Below are 19,424 nucleotides of genomic sequence, written 5' to 3'. Positions count from 1 at the left end.
TGACACCCAAGCACACACACCAGGACAGGCTCTGCCACACCGACACCCAAACACACACCAGGACAGGCTCTGCCACACCGACAGCCAAATACACACACACCAGGATAGGCTCTGCCACAACGACAGCCAAACACACACACCAGGACAGGCTCTGCCACATTGACACCCAAACACACACACCAGGACGGGCTCTGCAACACCGACACCCAAACATACACACCAGGACGGGCTGTGCCACACCGACACAAAAACATACATACCAGGACGGGCTCTGCCACACCGACACCCAAACATACACACCAGGTCAGGCTCTGCAACACAGACACACAAACACACAAACCAGGATAGGCTCTGCCACACCAACACCCAAAAACACACACCAGGACAGGCTCTGCTTCACCGACACCCAAACATACACACCGAGATGGGCTCTGCCACACCGACACTAAAACATGCACACCAGGACTGGCTTTGCCACACCGACACCCAAACATACACACCAGGTCAGGCTCTGCAACACCAACAACCAAACACACACCAGCATACGCTCTGCCACACCAACACCCAAAAACACACACACCAGGACAGGCTCTGCTACACCAACACCCAAAAACACACACACCAGGACAGGCTTTGCCACGCCGACACCCAAACATACACACCAGGACGGGCTCTGCCACACCGACACCAAAACATACACACCAGGACAGGCTCTGCCACACTGACACCCAAACACACACGAGGATAGGCTCTGCCGCACCAACACCCAAAAACACACACCAGAACAGGCTCTGCCACACTGACACACAAAACACACCAGTACAGGCTCTGCCACACCGACACACAAAATACACACACCAGTACAGGCTCTGCAACACCGATACACCAAACACACACAGCAGGACAGGCTCTGCCACACCGACACCCGCATCAATACGGGTTAATCTACACAAAGCATAAAAAAATGCTTTCCACACTGTTTTTTTTTGTGTGTGTTTCCTCCTTGTGTATTGATGCCCCAGCCAGCCCCCCTTGGTTTTAATGTATTCCCCCCACATCCTTGTGTATTGCCCCATGTGCATTTGTGCCCCCAGCCACCCACCCCCTTTTGTGTATTGATGCCCCAGTCACACTGTTGTGTAACTATACCCCCCAACCACCCCCTTTTTGTATTTAATTGTTGTCCCAAGGCAGCCCCCTCCTTTGAATATGGGTCCCCTTACACCTATCACCCCAACTATTTTTTTAAATTTTTTTTTAATACTTACTTAATACAGTCCCTGCAGACTGCTCTCCTCCGACATGTTCTTTTCCCTGTCACGAGGAGCTGTTCCGTGTGACTCCGCCCCCCTTGATCGTCACGTCGCGTCTTCAAAGGGATGGGACGAAGAGCGGCATGTGCATGGACGCTGGGCGCTTAAAAGATTTTGAAGCGGCTGCCGTGTCTAACTGCCGCAATAGCATCTCGGTGTGCCGGCCCATGGACTGGCCGGCCCACTGCGGGTGCTGCAGACTTTTGCCCCACATTAAAGGCGGCCCTGACACGGCCGAATCGGCCACTTCAGTGGGCGGCTGTGCGGCCGTTTAATTAAGATTCAGGGCGGCCTGGGGGGCAATTCCCAGCCCGCCCCTGACAATAGGAGATGGAAAGGGGAAACAAATCAATGTAGATCCAACATCACAGATCCATTCTTATTTAACCATACAAAGTCAACTTGAGGGTGCCAGTTTTCTTTTAGTGAGGGTTGTGAGTATAAAGGAGATTATAGATTGTAAACTTGTTTGAGCAGGGCCCTCCTTACCTGTGGTTTCTGGCTTGTGATGGGTTCACACCTTTCCTTCCATGTAATGTCTTAAGAAGAGGTTATTCTCCACCCTAAGTGTCTCCACCCAAATTTCATTTTTATACATGTGGATAGGTCTCACATTTAATAAATGAAGCCGTGAACACAATTATAAGAAAGGACTGAGAATTCAGTTATACTTAGCTATTTATTAAAGATCACAAGAATTACAGAAATGTAATATAGAATGCCTATTAAAGCTTATATGCATAAAAAAATAAAATAAACATGCAAGTCAATCTCGAAAAGGAAGTCTAGCTTCAGTCTCTCAGTCTGCCCCAACATTGTAAACAAAAATCGCCATGTTTATAAAGTATTATAACTAGAGCTAGCTCAAAAATGATTGTTAATGGTCAGAAAAAAGTAAGGAGAGGAAAATTACCACCACCACCAAGGCCAGGTTGTTAATTGTTTTCATAGAATAACCAAAACATTCTAATATTATGCCACAATAAAAAAAACATTTTATGTAACAAAAAAGTACTCATTTTGCATAGTTGACTCCTTGACCATACTTTTACTGAGGCCAGTAACAGGCTGGAATGAGTTTTTGCTTGATTGTATTTATTCAAAGATAGGACATACATATGATATACAAGGCGTTCTGCAAAGCAGCGCAGGGACTGGAATGCTTTATTTATGCATTGGTGAAGCTATACCCCTGATCCATACCCTCTCAAGCAGCATATATCCATACCTGGGAACTCTCCAGGTTTGACTCGAAAATCTCCGGGTGAAGCACCGCTTCTCCGTGTCAACACACGAATCATCCAGGTCGTAGGAGCAGGGTCTTGACACACCTCGCTCCCCGCCTATTTGCCCTTTAACGTCAGTGGGCAGTCCTGGCCGTGTCCCACAAGGGAAGTCTCCGGGTAACCGGAATGAAGAAGTTCCCAGGTATGCATATATCTTAAAGTCTCCATGCTGCCAAACAAATCTCTCAGGGGTGCTGTTCATCTCTCCACAACCTCCACAACCAGCCCATTTGTACTGTAGAGACCGTACCAAGCCGTTGCTGTTCAACAGTGTACCAGGTTATATAATTTTTGCCCCTAGCAAGAAACCCCAACCTCTGAGAAGCCACATAGGGAAAATAGTGGCCATCCATTTCGATTGAAGTTATTTGCCAGGAGAATGAGCGTTCTGCAACTTGCCACTCTGACATGTTGTACCTTCGAGTATTCATTTTCATCATAGAAAGGGTGTCAAAATGCACCAGATTGAAAAGGACATCTGTTACTCAGGGGCGTTTATTTACAAGTTTGCCCTCATCTCAGATTACTTTCCCCACATCACATGCACGCATTTCTATTTATTACACAATACATGTAGAGGAGGAGTAGGAATCGCTTAGGCTCTGTTTCCACTTGCGATTCTCAGTCCTGCTCTATAGTTTTTGAAACCATGTTGACAGTAAATAACAATGTTAAATCTCAGTCTACTAAACCTACTTTTTGCGAGTTAAAACCAGCTATTTACACCTATGTTTCACTTCAAACTCCAATTTGACAACTTAATATTAGTGAATCAGCTCTAGTAAATGAAACCTGACATAGATGCAGTTGTTTTATTCAGTGTTGACTGATGTGCAGTTGTGTATAGGTGACAACTTTGTTTTAAAAAGATGAGAAAAGCATGTCACAAGTTCTATTCTTATTGCTTTGAAGACTAACATCTTAAAAATTCATTTTACTTGAAAATTCAGAATGTTACTTTTACCCATTTCATTTCTTTTTTATCTTTTGGTTTTCTTTTCTGGCAAAATAATCAACTACTGAAGGTGCCCTTTAGTAAGCAGTGTGAGTTAAATCAATACTAAATACTTACAGTAGCAGATATTAGTTTTGATTCAGTGCTATACACATGAACTAGAAATCAATTTATTTTTCACTCGTTACCATTTAATTTTTTTTCCATAGCTTTTTTTAAGATCTTGTTTATGATTTTCTGTCTCTACCTAATTTTTTTTTTTCTGGAGCTTGTTGATAACATGCAGTGCTATCACAATAACGTTTAGGTTTAAGGAACACCATCACGAATGGCTAAGTATTAATTGTGCGCTTAAAGAACGGTCACCTTCACAGCTTTTATCTTTTCTTTTGAAAACTCCTATGTTTTCAAGTATTTAGTAAAAATCTAAATACAGTTTGAAAAGAAACAATTAAGAAGTTATCGTTTAATAAATCATGAAATATATATAGATTTTCAGCTCCCCTATAGTCTGTAACTCCTATTCCATATTCAGCAATTTTATATATATGTATTTTCTATGATGATATCTGATAACGATAATAATGATGATGATGTTATAGAAGAATAAGATTATTTTGGTCTAATATTTCTCCACAGTCACTTTGTTTCCATTTCTTTTTTAGCTTCTGATTCCAATGAGAGACAGTTCTGGCTGAATAACTTACAAGCATGTGCCAAGTATCACACAGAGTCTAAGGTAAAAACAAACCCAAAATAATACAACTAATCTGCTTTACATTTGAATTATCAATTTTGGGAGTTTCAAGCTAAAAACATAAAATCTGGACCTTATTTGACGAATGGAAGACATTTTTAGCAACAGGAGGGAGAACAGTTCTGTGTACCTTTGGTAGAACTCTAAAAACACAACCTCTTGTGCTCTGTTGAAGACATAGACATTTACCGTCTGTTTCTTTCAGTGAGTCAATTAAGGGAAGGTCTCTGGGCCTCTACAGGTAGTAGACACCTGTGGCCTTAGGCAGCTGTCTAGGGAGCATCCATCATGCTCTGCAATAACTACTACTAAATGAAGAGAGAGGGTTGGATTTTTATGATTTACCCATTTAACCCCTAATAAGGAGCTTAAGTCCTTTGGCCAAAATAATAGACTATGTTCTTCTCACTTAAAACTTATTTGGCTGAAGGTCTCTGTTTTGGGTATGTTTAATAAAACAAACAAACAAAAAAACTTGTCAGTTGTGTGACCAGAATTGTTTGCGAGTGCATGTCCCTAAATATACCGTATTTGCTCGATTATAAGACGACCCTGATTATAAGACGACCCCCCAAAATCAAAATATTAATTTAGGAAAAAAAGAAAAAGCCTGAATATAAGACTACCCTATAAGAAAAAAGTTTTACTAGTAAATATTAATTCATGTAAACTAATTTTCATATTTAATAAAAGCTATGATTGAGAAAAATATATTTTGTATTTCCTTTTATTTGCCAACCTGCCCCCCCCCAGTTATGCACATCTCCCCCCAGGCTTGCCACTCTGCCCCCAGAAATGCCTTATACCCCCCTATTTGCCACTCTGCCCCATGATGTGCCTTTTAACCCCCTATATGCCCCTCTGCCCCATGATATGCCTTATACCCCTATATGCCACTCTGGCATATAGGGGGTTAAAAGGCATATCATGGGGCTGAGTGGCATATAGGGGGTTAAAATGCATTTCTGGAGATATATATACTGCTAACAGCAATCACACTCCTATCAAGCCAAGGCAGCCAGTACATGCTGGAACCTGGGGATGTTAGAAGTGTGATTACAGCCTCCCTATGCAATGCTACCACCCCCCTTACACATCCATCCTAACACACACACACACTCATTCACAAACATTTAAATACTCATTCATTCCATTAATCACACATACACATACACACACACACTCAAACCCCCCACCCCCTTACCTAAACTGCAGATCTCTCACTCGAAGACTTCTGCAGGGGCCCGGCTGTGCGAGCAACTTCTCTGGCCCCGCCCCCAGAGGAAGGAGGGGGGAGGTAGAGTTATGTGAGGACTGCGCTAGCTTCCTGTTTCCTGCTGCTAATGGCAGAGACGCTGCTTGAGATCAAAGCCCGGTAAGCAGCACGACCGAAGCAGAATGAGGTCTGATTAGAAGACGACCTCGATTATAAGACGAGCGGTATTTTTCAGAGCATTTGCTCTGGAAAAAACCTCGTCTTATAATCGAGCAAATACGGTATTTAAGTTGTAGGTGAGGGCATGCATGTCCACGGAAGCTTAAGATTAACCCTTTAATGACAAATCCTGTACATGTATGGGCTCGTAATGCATTGTTTTCAATGGGTTTAGGGACCGCCCGTTGTCCTTAAGGGTTTAAATATATTCATATATTAATTAAAAATAAATAAATAATCAGTCCCCTGCCCAACTTTATACCAAAGTGTGTGATAAGATGATAAAGTATATTTCTATATTATATCAAATATTAACCCTGAGGTTTAAAGCTGCAAGGGGGGTTCAGTCACTGTACTGATTTGTTTTTTTTAAATGCTCCCTTATGTCTCTGGGCATGGTGTGCATGTATATGGGGTCTCTGTATGCACACTGGGTAGAGAAGAGGAATGGTATGATTTCTTGGTTAAATTAGCTTTAATTTTAGTTTTGGAATACTAAGAGGGTGTGCAGAGGTACACAACTGGTAAGCATAGAGCTTACCACATTTGTACCCTTTGTACATCTGCAATAGTATCCTGATGGCCCTGATCACAACTTGTGTCAGCTGTGTCTCCTCCTAGCATAGACATTTCATAATAGGATTATGTAATGACATTTAACCAAATGGAATTACACAAAAACTGCTACCAAATTCAATTTTCCAGCACATTCAGAAAGCTCCTACTTTGATCCTACTATAGGGATAATAGCAAATAATAAATTAGATACATCTATGTTGCTTTAAAAACCATGACAAAATAAGTTACTTAAAGTAGTAGCCTCTAAGAAAGGAGTGACAGAGTAATATTGTTAGTGCTATGATACTGTCTGTGCTGGTCGATTGATGGATGCCTCTATTCTAGCTTCCGTGAGCAGTATGACAAATTTACCTTTCACATTCTGCTACATACAGATTAAAGCCAGCAGGCAGCTTTCAGTTTGCGTTCAATTTGAATCATCAATTTTTTAAACAAATAATGATGCAGGGGAAATGGTAAAGGATGAGCGAGTGCACCCTTGGGGATTGTGAGAGAAAGAATACCAAATGTTGATATGCCTCATTTACGACTAACATGCTGATTACGTGAAATTGTCCAGTTGGAACCAAATTGTGTGAAAACACTGCAATTTATTTTGTGCCCTGGATGCAAACTAAGCATATATGTTTTCCCATGGAATATAACTCACAGTAACATGATTAATATGGAATATGAAAAAAAAAAAACAGAGTAAGAAGTGGGGGGGTATCAGGGCAATGAGATTAGTGTATTAGATTAAGGAACTAGATAAAATAGATAGATAGATAGATAGATAGATAGATAGATAGATAGATAGATAGATAGATAGATAAACGCAACTACATAAGCAAAAAGTAAAATAATATGCCAGCTAGTATAAAATGAAAAAAAGTAAAGTAAAATAGGAAAATAAAAATATAAAATAAAAAACAATACGGTTTGTTTCATCTAAAACACCATTTAACACAGAGTAATAACTAATATTTTCACACTTTCAATTTTCACACACAAATTAGCAGGTTAAGTGGTAGACAAATCTGTATTGTATGAAAGGCAGAAGTCTGCATATTAGTCAGTGGTATCGTATTAAGTGTTGATGCTGTGTTGAGTTCTGCATGAGTTGGCCTGTGTTTTCATTCACCAGAGATCTGACCTGCTGAGATAAAATGGCACCGATGAGAGATGAGTAATTGGTCATTTAAAATTCAGACAAAATTAGCTTTGGGTAGTTAAACATGGAAAAGGTCAAAACAGGCTGCTAAACGCGTGTTAGATATTTTATGTGTGAATGCTATCCAAGTACAGTGTTTCTGAACGTAATGGCTTAGCTAAAGAAAACATATCAGGATGTATTAAAAAAGAAAATAACAAAATATTGGAGGTGCAGTGTCAGGGTGGATTTGATTTAAATCAAGTTGATTTAAATCACTATTTAAATTATGATTAAAATCACTAGTCAGTAAGACTCAATTTAAATCATGCTTTTTAAATGTAAAGACTTATAGTTATAATCTTTAGTATTTACAATCAGATGTAGATTTCCTATTGAGAATAATTTATCAGATTAGTAAAACAGCTATATCAGAACTGATTTTAGTTTAATAGGCTAATCACTCATATTTGGAGAACTACTGTTTTTTATTCGACTAAAACAAAAACATTATATAGCATACATATTCTTGTACTTCCTTAAACGTAAATGTTTATTAACTGAAGTGATTAAGCATCATTACACATCCATGCTGACACACACAATTACACATCCATGCACGCACACAATTAAACACACACACACACAATTACACATTCATGCACACACACACAAATTACACATTCATGTACACACACACAAATTACACATCCATGTTCACACACACAATGACACATCCATGCTAAAACACACACAAGTACACATCCATGATCACACACATACACAATGACACATCCATGCTCACACACACAATTACACCTCCATTCTCACACACACAAGTACACATACATGACCACACACAATAACACATCCATGTTCACACACACAATTACAAATTCATGCTGACACACACACACACACAAATGCACATTCATGGTCACACACACAATTACTCATCCATTATCACATACATAGTTATATACAAAAGCAATTGCACATATAGATACCCCCACTTACCTCTCACCGCTCCAGCGGCTGTATCTCCTATGGAAGCAATAAGGTGTACACACTTATGTTTTTTTCATAGGGTTTTTGCACATGGCTTCTCCATTTCGTCTTTATTTTGTTGAATAAATCATGACAAGTTTTAATGTGTCATGTGTTGTTGCTCATCTGAGATTGTATTTAGCTAATTTTTAGACCTGCTAAGGAACAATGATTGTTATTATGTCCTGATATGTAAAATCATAGAATTCAAAGAGGGTGTACTTTCTTTTTTCACATGACTATACACCGATCATCCAAAACATTATGAATGTTGACAGGCGAAGTGAATAACACTAATAATCTTGTTCCCGATCTGCCGTGGTCAGTATCAAAAGTGGGTCAAGTAAGGAAAAACAGCGAACCGGTGACAGGGTCATGGGCGGACAATTCTCATTGATGCATGAGGGGGCATGAAGGGTGGCCCATGTGGTCCAATCCAACAGACGAGCCACTGTAGCTCAAATTGCTGAAAAAGTTAATGCTGGTTCTGATAGAAAGGTGTCAGAACACAGAGTGCATTGCAGTTTGTTGCGTATGGGGCAGTGTAGCCGCAGACCAGTCAAGGTGCCCATGCTGACCTCTGTCCATTGCAAAAAGTGCCTACAATGGGCATGTGAGCATAAGAACTGAACCATGGAGCAATGAAAGAAGATGGCCTGGTCTGATGAATCATATTTTCTTTTACATCACGTGGATGGCCGGGTGCCTGTGCGTCGCTTACCTGTAGAACACATGGCACCAGGATGCATCCATGGAGACCCCACCTTGCAACTTACAGGACTGAAAGCATCTGCTGCTAACATCTTGGTGTCAGATACCACAGCACAATTTCAGAGGTTTAGTGGAGTCCATCCCTCGACGGGTCAGGGCTGCAAAAGTGGGACCTACACAATATTATGCAGGTGGTTATAATGTTATGGTTGATCGGTGTATGTATATATATATAGATATGTATATCTATATCTATATATATATATATACATATAGTGGAGGTTGTAGCCGTATTAGTCCAGTGGTGTCAATATCAAATAACAGATGGAATAAGTATCTTGTGATAATACCATTTCAGAAATGTTTTAGACTTGAGAAAGGGAGAAGAGCTCCCGAAAGCTTGTCATTCCAAAATTCTGTTAATCCAATAAAAAAAGGTATTATCACAAGATACTTATTCCATTGCTTAGGTGCAATGAATCTAAACATCTAAGAGATACCTTAACTTTAGATATTTCTTCAAAAATATATTTATCTTGTTAATTGCACCCTTCCAATATATTGCCTAGTTAGAGCCCTAAAGCCAAAACGTGTAACATAGTAACATAGTTCATAAGGTTGAAAAAAGACCAAAGTCCATCAAGTTCAACCTATATACATATTGTGTCCCTACTGTGTTGATCCAGAGGAAGGCAAAAAACCCTTATGAAGCAGATGCCAATTGCCCCATACCAGGGGGAAAATTCCTTCCCGACTCCAAATATGGCAATCAGAATAAATCCCTGGATCAACGTTCTGTCCCTATTAATCTAATATCCATAACTTGTAATATTATTGCTTTCAAGAAACACGTCCAGGCTCCTTTTAAACTCTTTTATTGAGTTTACCATTACCACTTCCTCTGGCAGAGAGTTCCATAGTCTCACCGCTCTTACTGTAAAGAACCCCCGTCTGTGCTGGTGTAGAAACCTTCTTTCCTCCAGCCGTAGAGGATGTCCCCTTGTTATAGATACAGTCCTGGGTATAAATAGGTCCTGGGAGTGATCTCTGTACTGCCCCCTTATATATTTATACATAGTTATTAAGTCCCCCCTAAGCCGTCTTTTTTCCAAACTAAATAACCCTAATTCTGATCATCTTTCTGGGTACTGTAGTCCCCCCATTCCCCTTATTACTCTGGTTGCCCGTCTTTGAACCCTCTCCAGCTCCACTATATCTTTCTTGTACACTGGTGCCCAGTACTGTACACAGTATTCCATGTGTGGTCTGACTAGTGACTTGTACAGTGGTAGAATTATTTCCTTGTCGTGGGCATCTATGCCCCTTTTGATGCACCCCATGATTTTATTTTCCTTAGCAGCAGCTGCCTGACACTGGTCGCTACAGGTAAATTTACTGTTAACCAAGACTCCTAAGTCCTTTTCCATGTCAGTCGGCCCCAGTGTTTTCCCAGTGTAGTTTTATTTTTTTTATGAATTTGCTTTGGATTTATGAAGATCTTTGTTTTTACTTCGAGGTACAATCTACCTCGTATGTAAGATGTTATTCTTATTAAAAATATTGTAGAAACTTGATAATCTTGCTTTCTGTTGGATTTAACTGGAAGAAATACAGATTTGGTAAAGCTGAAGCTGGGGCATTCTCTTTAGAATCCTTATTGCTGACATCCAACAATCCACACTGATGACATGACCATAACCTCTAAGGAATATGTAAGTGCATAGTAAAGCACCAAAAATAGTGATATTACACTATTGTATTTTTATATTTTTTAAATGTTTTCTGTATTGCTGAATGTTTATGTTTATTTTTCAAGAAGTAGGTAAAGTTAAGGTATCTCTTAGACATTTAGATTCATTGAACTTATTTCTCTTTCCCTTTTTTTTCACATTTGTGTGGTTATAGGAAATTGCACATCATTTATTGCTGCTAAGTGCACCATTTAAAATATTTGGGTCACTTGTCCTTGTTTTTGACCATTAAAACAACATGAAATGTATCAGAAAAACAATGTAGACATTGTTAATATTGTAAATGAAACAGAAATGGCTGATTTTAAATTAAATATCTTCATAGGTGTGCAGAGGCCCTTTCCAGAGGGAGCAACAATCACTACTGTGTTCCAATGGCATGTTGTGTTTGCCAATCCAAGTTTATCATTTTAAAAGACTAATTGATTGGAAGCCCTTTTGCAATTATGTTAGCATAAGAAACATATATAAGTGACTGAAAGCTTTTGATAATTTTTTTATTAGGTGGCAAGCTGAGGTGGTCTTATGGTCGATTTGAACGCCGTGGCCGCACGAGTATCGCTTTGAATGTTGGTCTGGTGGGCCAGTCCGGGGCCATGTTCGGGGGCATAATTTGTTTTGGGAAAAGTGTCCGGGGACTGTCTCCGGAAACCGGCGACATCTGGTCACCCTAACGTAAATTAAATTACATTTGCAGATCTGGTGCTTATCTTTTTCTCAGAATAGATGAACTGATAGATCCAGATGTTTGACTGAAACAGATTTAACCAAAGGTTACAGGCAAGTTCTCTTAAAGAAGAGAGCGAAGAGATAAAAATGTGTTTTCAATACCTGAGGGTTTATCCTAATGTAAAGTATTAACATCTGGTATGCATGGTGCCCCAGAGGCATTCCAACACATGATAGATCCTCTACACCCATAGTGAATTTACAGCTGCCTATCTTGACACAGAAGCAATTCACAGCATGGATTGGGAAATGCACCTGCCTCGAGTTCAGGCAGTAGTTGATTCAATTTGGCTTCAGGCTTAAAGGCTAAATGGTCCATAGGTCTCTAAGGAGCCAAATATTTGGGTTACACTATTAGGTTTTACAGAGTCTTGTCATGATACTACTATTGCTAACTAATATTGCTATACCCTTTGGCAGAGCTAACAATGACAAAATAACCAGTAATAATAAAATGGAACTCTGAAACAGAGCATGTATTTAGGACATGTTGTGAGTAAACAGTGTTTTAGTCACACTAGATTTTTAGTGTAGTTTTAGTGCAAACTGATGCTTCTGTTGTAGGCTTGGGAGTAGGGTGAACACATGTCCCGGATTACCCGGGACAGTCCCGCAATGCATTGTCCCTACTTCACACCAAACTGTGTGTGACTGTGTTTGATTGTTTATATGACTGTGTTTGTGTCACTGTGTGTGTGTAATGTCTGGTAATAGTGGAGTTAATTCTCGGAATCTGCTCATGTCTGGTAATAGAGGGGTTTCCAAGGCTTCCTAAAAATTAATAAGTAATAGTATATGTGAATCAGTGTGTATGTGATTCAGGACCGAAACTGAAAATTAAGGATTCACTTGGGGCGAAAATGAACTAAAACCGAAAATGACCCACCCTCCTTAAAAAAATAAATAAATAACCACACTTTTATTAAAAGTAAGTAATGCACAAAATGGGACAAAAAAATCAATAATATTCAATATATTAATATATATATTAATATAATTGTTAACAGCAATCACACTGCTATCATGCCCAGGCAACCAGTACATGCTAGAACCTGGGCATGATAGGAGTGTGATTTCAATAACAATATTACTTATGTGATTGTTAGCAGCAATCACATTCCTATCATGCAAAGTCAGTTAGTACATGCTGGAATCTAGGTATGCCTGGGCATGATAGGAGTGTGATTGCTGTTGTTATTGCATCTTTTTAGAATTTGGTGTGTTACTTACTTTTAATAAAAATGGTTAACATGCCAAAAAAATTAATAACAATATTATATATATATATATATATATATATATATATATATATATATATATATATATATATATATATATAATGTCTAACATGAATCACTCTCCTATCATACCCAGGCTGCCAGCACATGCTAGAAACTGGGCATGATAGGAGTGTGATTACAGGCTCCCTATGCCTTGCCATCACCACCCACACACACATTCATATACTGATTACCGTATTTGCTCGATTATAAGACGACCCCGATTATAAGACGACCCCCCAAAATCAAAATATTAATTTAGGAAAAAAACAAAAAGCCTGAATATAAGACGACCCTATAGGAAAAAAGTTTTACCAGTAAATATTAATTCATGTAAATTATTTTTTCATGTTTAATAAAAGCTATGATTGAGAAAAATATATTTTTTAAATTTCCTTTTATTTGCCAACCTGCCTCCCCCCAGTTATGCCACTCTGCCCCCAGAAATGCTTTATACCCCCCTATTTGCCACTCTGCCCCATGATATGCCTTATACCCCTATATGCCACTCTGGCATATAGGGGGTTAAAAGGCATATCATGGGGCTGAGTGGCATATAGGGGGTTAAAATGCATTTCTGGAGGTATATAGGCATATCATGGGGCTGAGTGGCATATAGGGGGTTAAAATGCATTTCTGGAGGTCCAGAAATGCATTTTAACCTCCTATATGCCACTCAGCCCCATGATATGCCTTTTAACCCAGCATGTACTGGCTGCCTTGGCTTGATAGGAGTGTGATTGCTGTTATCAGTTTGATATATATATATATATATATATATATATATATATCTATATCAAACTGCTAACAGCAATCACACTCCTATCAAGCCAAGGCAGCCAGTACATGCTGGAACCTGGGGATGATAGTAGTGGGATTACAGCCTCCCTATGCCATGCTACAACCCCCACCCCCCTTACACATCCATGCTATCACACACAAACACATTTAAATACTCATTCATTCCATTAATCACACATACTTCACACATTAAACACACATTAATCACACATACTTACCCAAAAACCCTCCCCCACCCCCTTACCTGAACTGCAGATCTCTCACTCGAAGACTTCTGCAGGGGACCGGCTGTAGAGCAACTTCTCTGGCCCCGCCCCCAGAGGAGGGAGGGGGAGATAGAGCTCTGTGAGGACGCTGCAAGCTTCCTGTCCTCCTGCTTCTAACAGAAGAGACGCTGCTCGCGACCGGTAAGCAGCATGGCCCCAGCAGACATTTTTTGGGGGGTCTGAGAAGACGACCCCGATTATAAGACGAGGGGTATTTTTCAGAGCATTTGCTCTGGAAAAAACCTCGTCTTATAATCGAGCAAATACGGTAATTTACAGATACTCATTCATTCCCTTAATCACACATACTTGCTCATAGACCCTCCCAAACCCCTTTACCTGCAGATCTCTCACTCACAGACTACTGCAGGGGCCCTGCTGCTTCCTCTCAAACAACTTCTCTGGCCACGCCCCCAGGAATGGAGCAGAATTCACTCTGCTGGGTTCCTGCTTTTCCTGGCCGAGATGCTGCTTGCACAGAGCAACGCACAGGTAAGCAGCCCAGCCCCTGCGGATGATTTTTTATTTCAGGATTTTGCCGATAAGGCCCTTTTCAGTCGATATATTACGGCCACCAATATATCAGTGCATCCCTAGCAGAAATAAAATGTGGTCAACCTTCTTGGGAGTGATACTTTCTCAAGTGCATTGGGGAGAAGCAGGGAGAAGCAGATAGCTAACTCTGCATGAACAGAGATTTTCATTGGTTGAGAAATTGTGTAGCAATAAAATGGGTACTAGAAGCTTTAAAATATTAACTGTTAGGCAGAAAGTTTAAGTTGATTACTGATCACATGTTCTTGACCTGAATGAGGCAAAACAAAGAGAAAAACACCATGGTCACCAGATGGTTTCTTAGCCTATAACTCCTTAACTTTTATATTGAGCACAGAGCTGGTAAAGGTAAGCAAAATATTGATGGTCTCTCCAGAATTCACTGCTTATGGACAAAGGTCCTCTGATAGGACTGGGGGATGGATATGTGACAGATTGTTTGATAGAGTAGTAGGGGACCGGTGCTAAGGACCCAAGGTACTCCAAAAGCATCTGCCCCTTCACCTGTAACTAATTAATTAGAGCTATACTTTTAATCCCAAGATGTGGCGGGATAAATGGGATTCTGCTTGATGGAGAGCAGGACAGAGCAGTGGAAGCTGGGCAAGCTAGACTAGGCCACACTGAATCCATAACTGAATTGTTAGTTTAGAACCCCTGGGGGTGATAAGTTACATTTAGTCTTTTCTCAGGTTGACCTTGGTTTTTGTTTAGTGAGGTTTTGTTTGAGAGTTTGTACTGGATTACGATATATCCTATGATATTCATTCATTATGAAGGCTCAACCCCAAAGAGCAATGCATGATGCAGCCTGTCCCTTCCTGCAGAGAAATTTGTCATTAATGACAAAGCTGTTTAATGCAAACGGAATTTAGAGTGTTAACCCAAAAACTATCCTGAAATCATTTCCTGCAGCTTAAGTAAATACATCCCAGAGTTTTTACAGGCCCAGTAGGCTTATTCCCCTGGGGCAGATCTAATTGTGCAGCCTCCAATGAAACTGCAAGTGCAAAAGAGATCTTTGCAGGTTGATACACAGATCTCCTTTTCAAACTTATACACAAATATAGAATTGTATCTGACGCAGCGCTGATGCACAAATCATGCTGATTTCCAGAGGGCGAGGATGTAAGGTGAAAAAAGAAGTATGTTATTGACTTGTTTGAATTAAGGAAAATAATTGTTAAATATTGTGTGAATATAGGGGGTGCTAAGGGAAGAGTTTAAAGATGATAATGGATGAGTATAGAGATGATGATAAGTTATGTTAGGGAGCATGAAGATGGAGGGGGATGATTGTGGTGCAATCTGGGGTAATAATGGTAGGGGATGGAAATGATGGTAGGGAACGAATATGATGATGGGGGTATGAATATGGTGGTTGGGGGATAATGATTGTGGTGGGTAATTTGAATGAATTACATTCAGTAAATATTTTTTTACGTTATTAAAACTATACTCCCCCCGTTGGTAGCTCCCTCAGTTGGTCCCAACCCATTACATGATGTCATGGGCCACAGTGATATTAGAAACTAGGTATTTCATTATGTATCTTTTTTATGACTAATGTGTTTTTCAAATATACTTTTAAAATGCATGGCTTGTCCCTATTATGAACAAAAAATATTGGGGGCGGATCCCGACGTGTGCAGTTTGTCCAAAAATGGCACCATGAAATATGGTATAATTGAACGTATTGAATTACTTCCAATGCTGGCTTTAATTCCCAGCCTTGCTATGGTAGCAGACAGTGGCAAGGACATGTTGCATCTGGTTTGAGTACAGAGAGAATGCACAAACACCCTCCACTGTTGACTGAGAGATGTCAATGGTCAGTCATCAAGTAAGGTATCGAGCAGAGTTTCTCATTGAAGTGTTACTTGGGTATCACTGGAACGCAGGTCAGTGAAGGATGTTTGTTAGCATAGGCCAGTGAAATTTCTGCTATGCCACACTTGATCACTCTAGAACTATTTTGTCCTATACGGATCATAATTCTGAAGTCTCCAAAATATATATTCATACTTGCTCTATTTTTCCTGTAGAGCTCAGTGTCTCAGAGGTCAAGGAGTTTTTCACTGCTTCCTCATGGAACATCTAATTCATCATCTCCAGGGAGCCAGAGGCACCTGACTCACATTGGCCCCAGTGTTGTCACCGTCACACACCACAAGTCCCCTGCTGCTGCCAGAAGATCCAAGAACCAGAGTCCTCCACAGCTACATGACGTAAAAGAGGTCAGACACTAATTTTTCAGTAATAGTAGCACATGCCCCCGTATAGGGTGATTTTTTTCTCCAGCAATCATTTGATAATTGTATCACCTATACAGGGCAAGATCCAGGGATATCAGTGTAAAAGTAGTAGAATGCAGGTCGTTGTTCCATGGAGGTCTTGGATCCTTGAGTAGATGTTTGATAGCATTCAGCTAGCAGGCAGTATTGACAGTAAACAGATGTGTCAATGGTTAGATGGTCCATAAAGTCACCTATTTACACGTTACCGAAAGTACAATATTGCTTAAAGCTTTGAATCCTATATCTCTAAAAGAAGATTTACACCAAAACCCTCTATGACCAAAATAATTTAGCCCAATACTCAGTGCCTATAATAACATTGATAATTGACATTTCAAGTGCAACCATTAGCTAACATATAGCTTTTATAAAACTTACCAAAGTCAGAGGGACTTTTGATTCTACATTTTTTGTTTAAACTCTGATCACATTATTGATGCCCAAGTTGACATTTATCAGTCAAGCCTCACCCGTGACCTGTTTTATTTTTCTGTGTCTGTATGTATTTAAGTTATTGTGCACATTACTGGTTTTGAGAGTTCCTGTTGCATGCCTATAACAGAAGTTTCTCATTTACATTTAAGCACAAAATACGTCTTTCGGGGAAGGGGTTAAGGACAAGGCTGCCAATTGGCTCCTGAGCTCTACTACACAGAGAAAATACCATTATTTTTCTGCAAATTCCATTCAAACATGGTTTGAGTTATATAGTTATATAGCACCATCATATTCTGCAGTTCAGGACAATAGGATTGGCACTGAAATTGTTAGATGTAAATATTTTAAAAGGACTTGCACACTAAACTCGCCTAAACTTAAAACCAACACAGACAATTAGTTCTAAAAATAAATATTGCCTGCATTTTATGTAAATCAAATTTTTAAGCCTCATGACATTTTGGAATTTATTTGCCTTTTCTGCACCAAAATGTCTTGAGTTGTTTTTGTTTTGCCTCTGTTACAATCTTAGTCTTGCGTTTCCACAAAGTAAAGTAGCCTTGATGTAAATCAGCACCATAAGTCATAGCTGTGGAAGAATGACAGCGGAAATGTATTATCTTCCAAGAGAGAAGGTCACAGTTCAGCAGTTTCATATTTATATGTCGGAGTATTTCAAAAGAAGTATCTGTATGCTGCATAACAGAATGCAAATCAAATTATAATCTGTCAGTGGTAATTGCTTATCACATGTAATGATTCATCTCTTTTGTCATCTTTCCTAGTGGTTTAGAGGTTAATTATGGCCACATTCAGCTTGAATTGTTATCTAAACATATACATGGTAAACATATATGTGGGAAACTAGACTAAGGTGTAATGCTATCATGGTATGTTAATAGAGACATTGCCTGAAAGTGTTCCTCTATTTAAAGTTACACTCAAGCCTCCTTAAACTCTTTAATTCATATGAAAGCTGAGTGTTCTCTGGGTACAGCCTCCTCTTCGATGCAGAGATGAGTTGGGCCAAATGCATCTCCTGCCGAGACTGGACATGTTCAAGACACTTACCTCCAGCCAGCTGGGAGATTTCCAGGCAGATACTGGCCATCTCGCAACCCGTGGAAATGCCCGGTGTGCTGCTAGCCGACAGCACTCCACACTCCAGCAGCAGATTGGGCGCTATATGAGATCATATAAAACGCAGTGTTCCGGAATAGTGAGCCATCATCAAGCGACTTTAGCTCTGGCATAACCAATCCGGCCTTGTTTCCAGAAGGTCTAACAAGACTCTGCAGGCATGTACGTTTAGAGCTCCTATTTAAATACCATGGAGCGTAGAGGGGGTATTATGCTGTAGGGTTGGAAGAAAATAAGTTATTTTTCCACAAAGTAAAGGAAGCATATTGAAGGGACAGTCTAATGTCCCTGACACCCCTACTCTAGAAGAATGCAAATTAAAGTACCCTATGAATGTGTTAGAATGCATTCTTCCAAAATGGAAAAATAAATAAAGCACTTTATGTTTGGGACATACGTATAATATTTATAACTTGGATGCATACATCTTAATGTGTTTATGTATATGTATATAGTACAATCTAGTATATTTTAGGATTGAGTCTACTCAGAAGCTTATTCTTGATGTACTCAGTACCTCCGACAAGCTCTTTTCTGTTTCATTTAATTCTTTACTTTCAATTGCCTCCGGTGAGTTTTCCTTATACTAAGAATATTAGTGTAAAATAAAGAGCCTTATTTAATATATTGGCCTTTTGTGTTGTTTAAATTTAATGACTACTGAGAATTTCCATCTTGCCGAGGTCAAAATCCTCATTAAAAACTAATAAAAGCATGTGATGTGTATTAGATACACTTCGAGATTGCGGGAGATATATCTGGTCGGATTGATGATAAAGTTACAACAGTCATTTTTTATTTTTAAAGTAGCCTAGTTTTCTAACGTGAAAATGACCTTGAAATCGACACCTGTCATTTTTTGCATTAGAGAACTGTTTTGTCAGACGTGTCGTTGAACATGGAGAAAGTCTTCTTACTTGACTTGATATTCATTTTTTAAAATATAAGATGCGGC

At 39.6% G+C, this 19,424-nt stretch overlaps 1 protein-coding gene across 2 annotated transcripts in view; it reads left to right on the top strand.

Annotated features, from left to right (window-relative positions):
* The window catches only part of OSBPL10 (oxysterol binding protein like 10), a 133,412-nt gene that overhangs the window by 43,778 nt on the left and 70,210 nt on the right, over positions 1 to 19,424 (top strand). The window contains exons 3-4 of one of the 2 annotated variants that reach the window (XM_053468004.1): positions 4,220 to 4,293; positions 16,640 to 16,831. In XM_053468004.1, the coding sequence (XP_053323979.1) occupies positions 4,220 to 4,293; positions 16,640 to 16,831 (266 nt within the window). The remainder of the gene's footprint in view (positions 1 to 4,219; positions 4,294 to 16,639; positions 16,832 to 19,424) is intronic. The other variant, XM_053468005.1, reaches the window with a different exon arrangement.

The sequence above is a fragment of the Spea bombifrons genome, chromosome 5 (assembly GCF_027358695.1).
Source record: "Spea bombifrons isolate aSpeBom1 chromosome 5, aSpeBom1.2.pri, whole genome shotgun sequence".
NCBI lineage: Eukaryota > Metazoa > Chordata > Amphibia > Anura > Pelobatidae > Spea > Spea bombifrons.
Note: the sequence above shows the minus strand (reverse complement) of the source record. Positions and strands in the feature narration are given on the sequence as shown.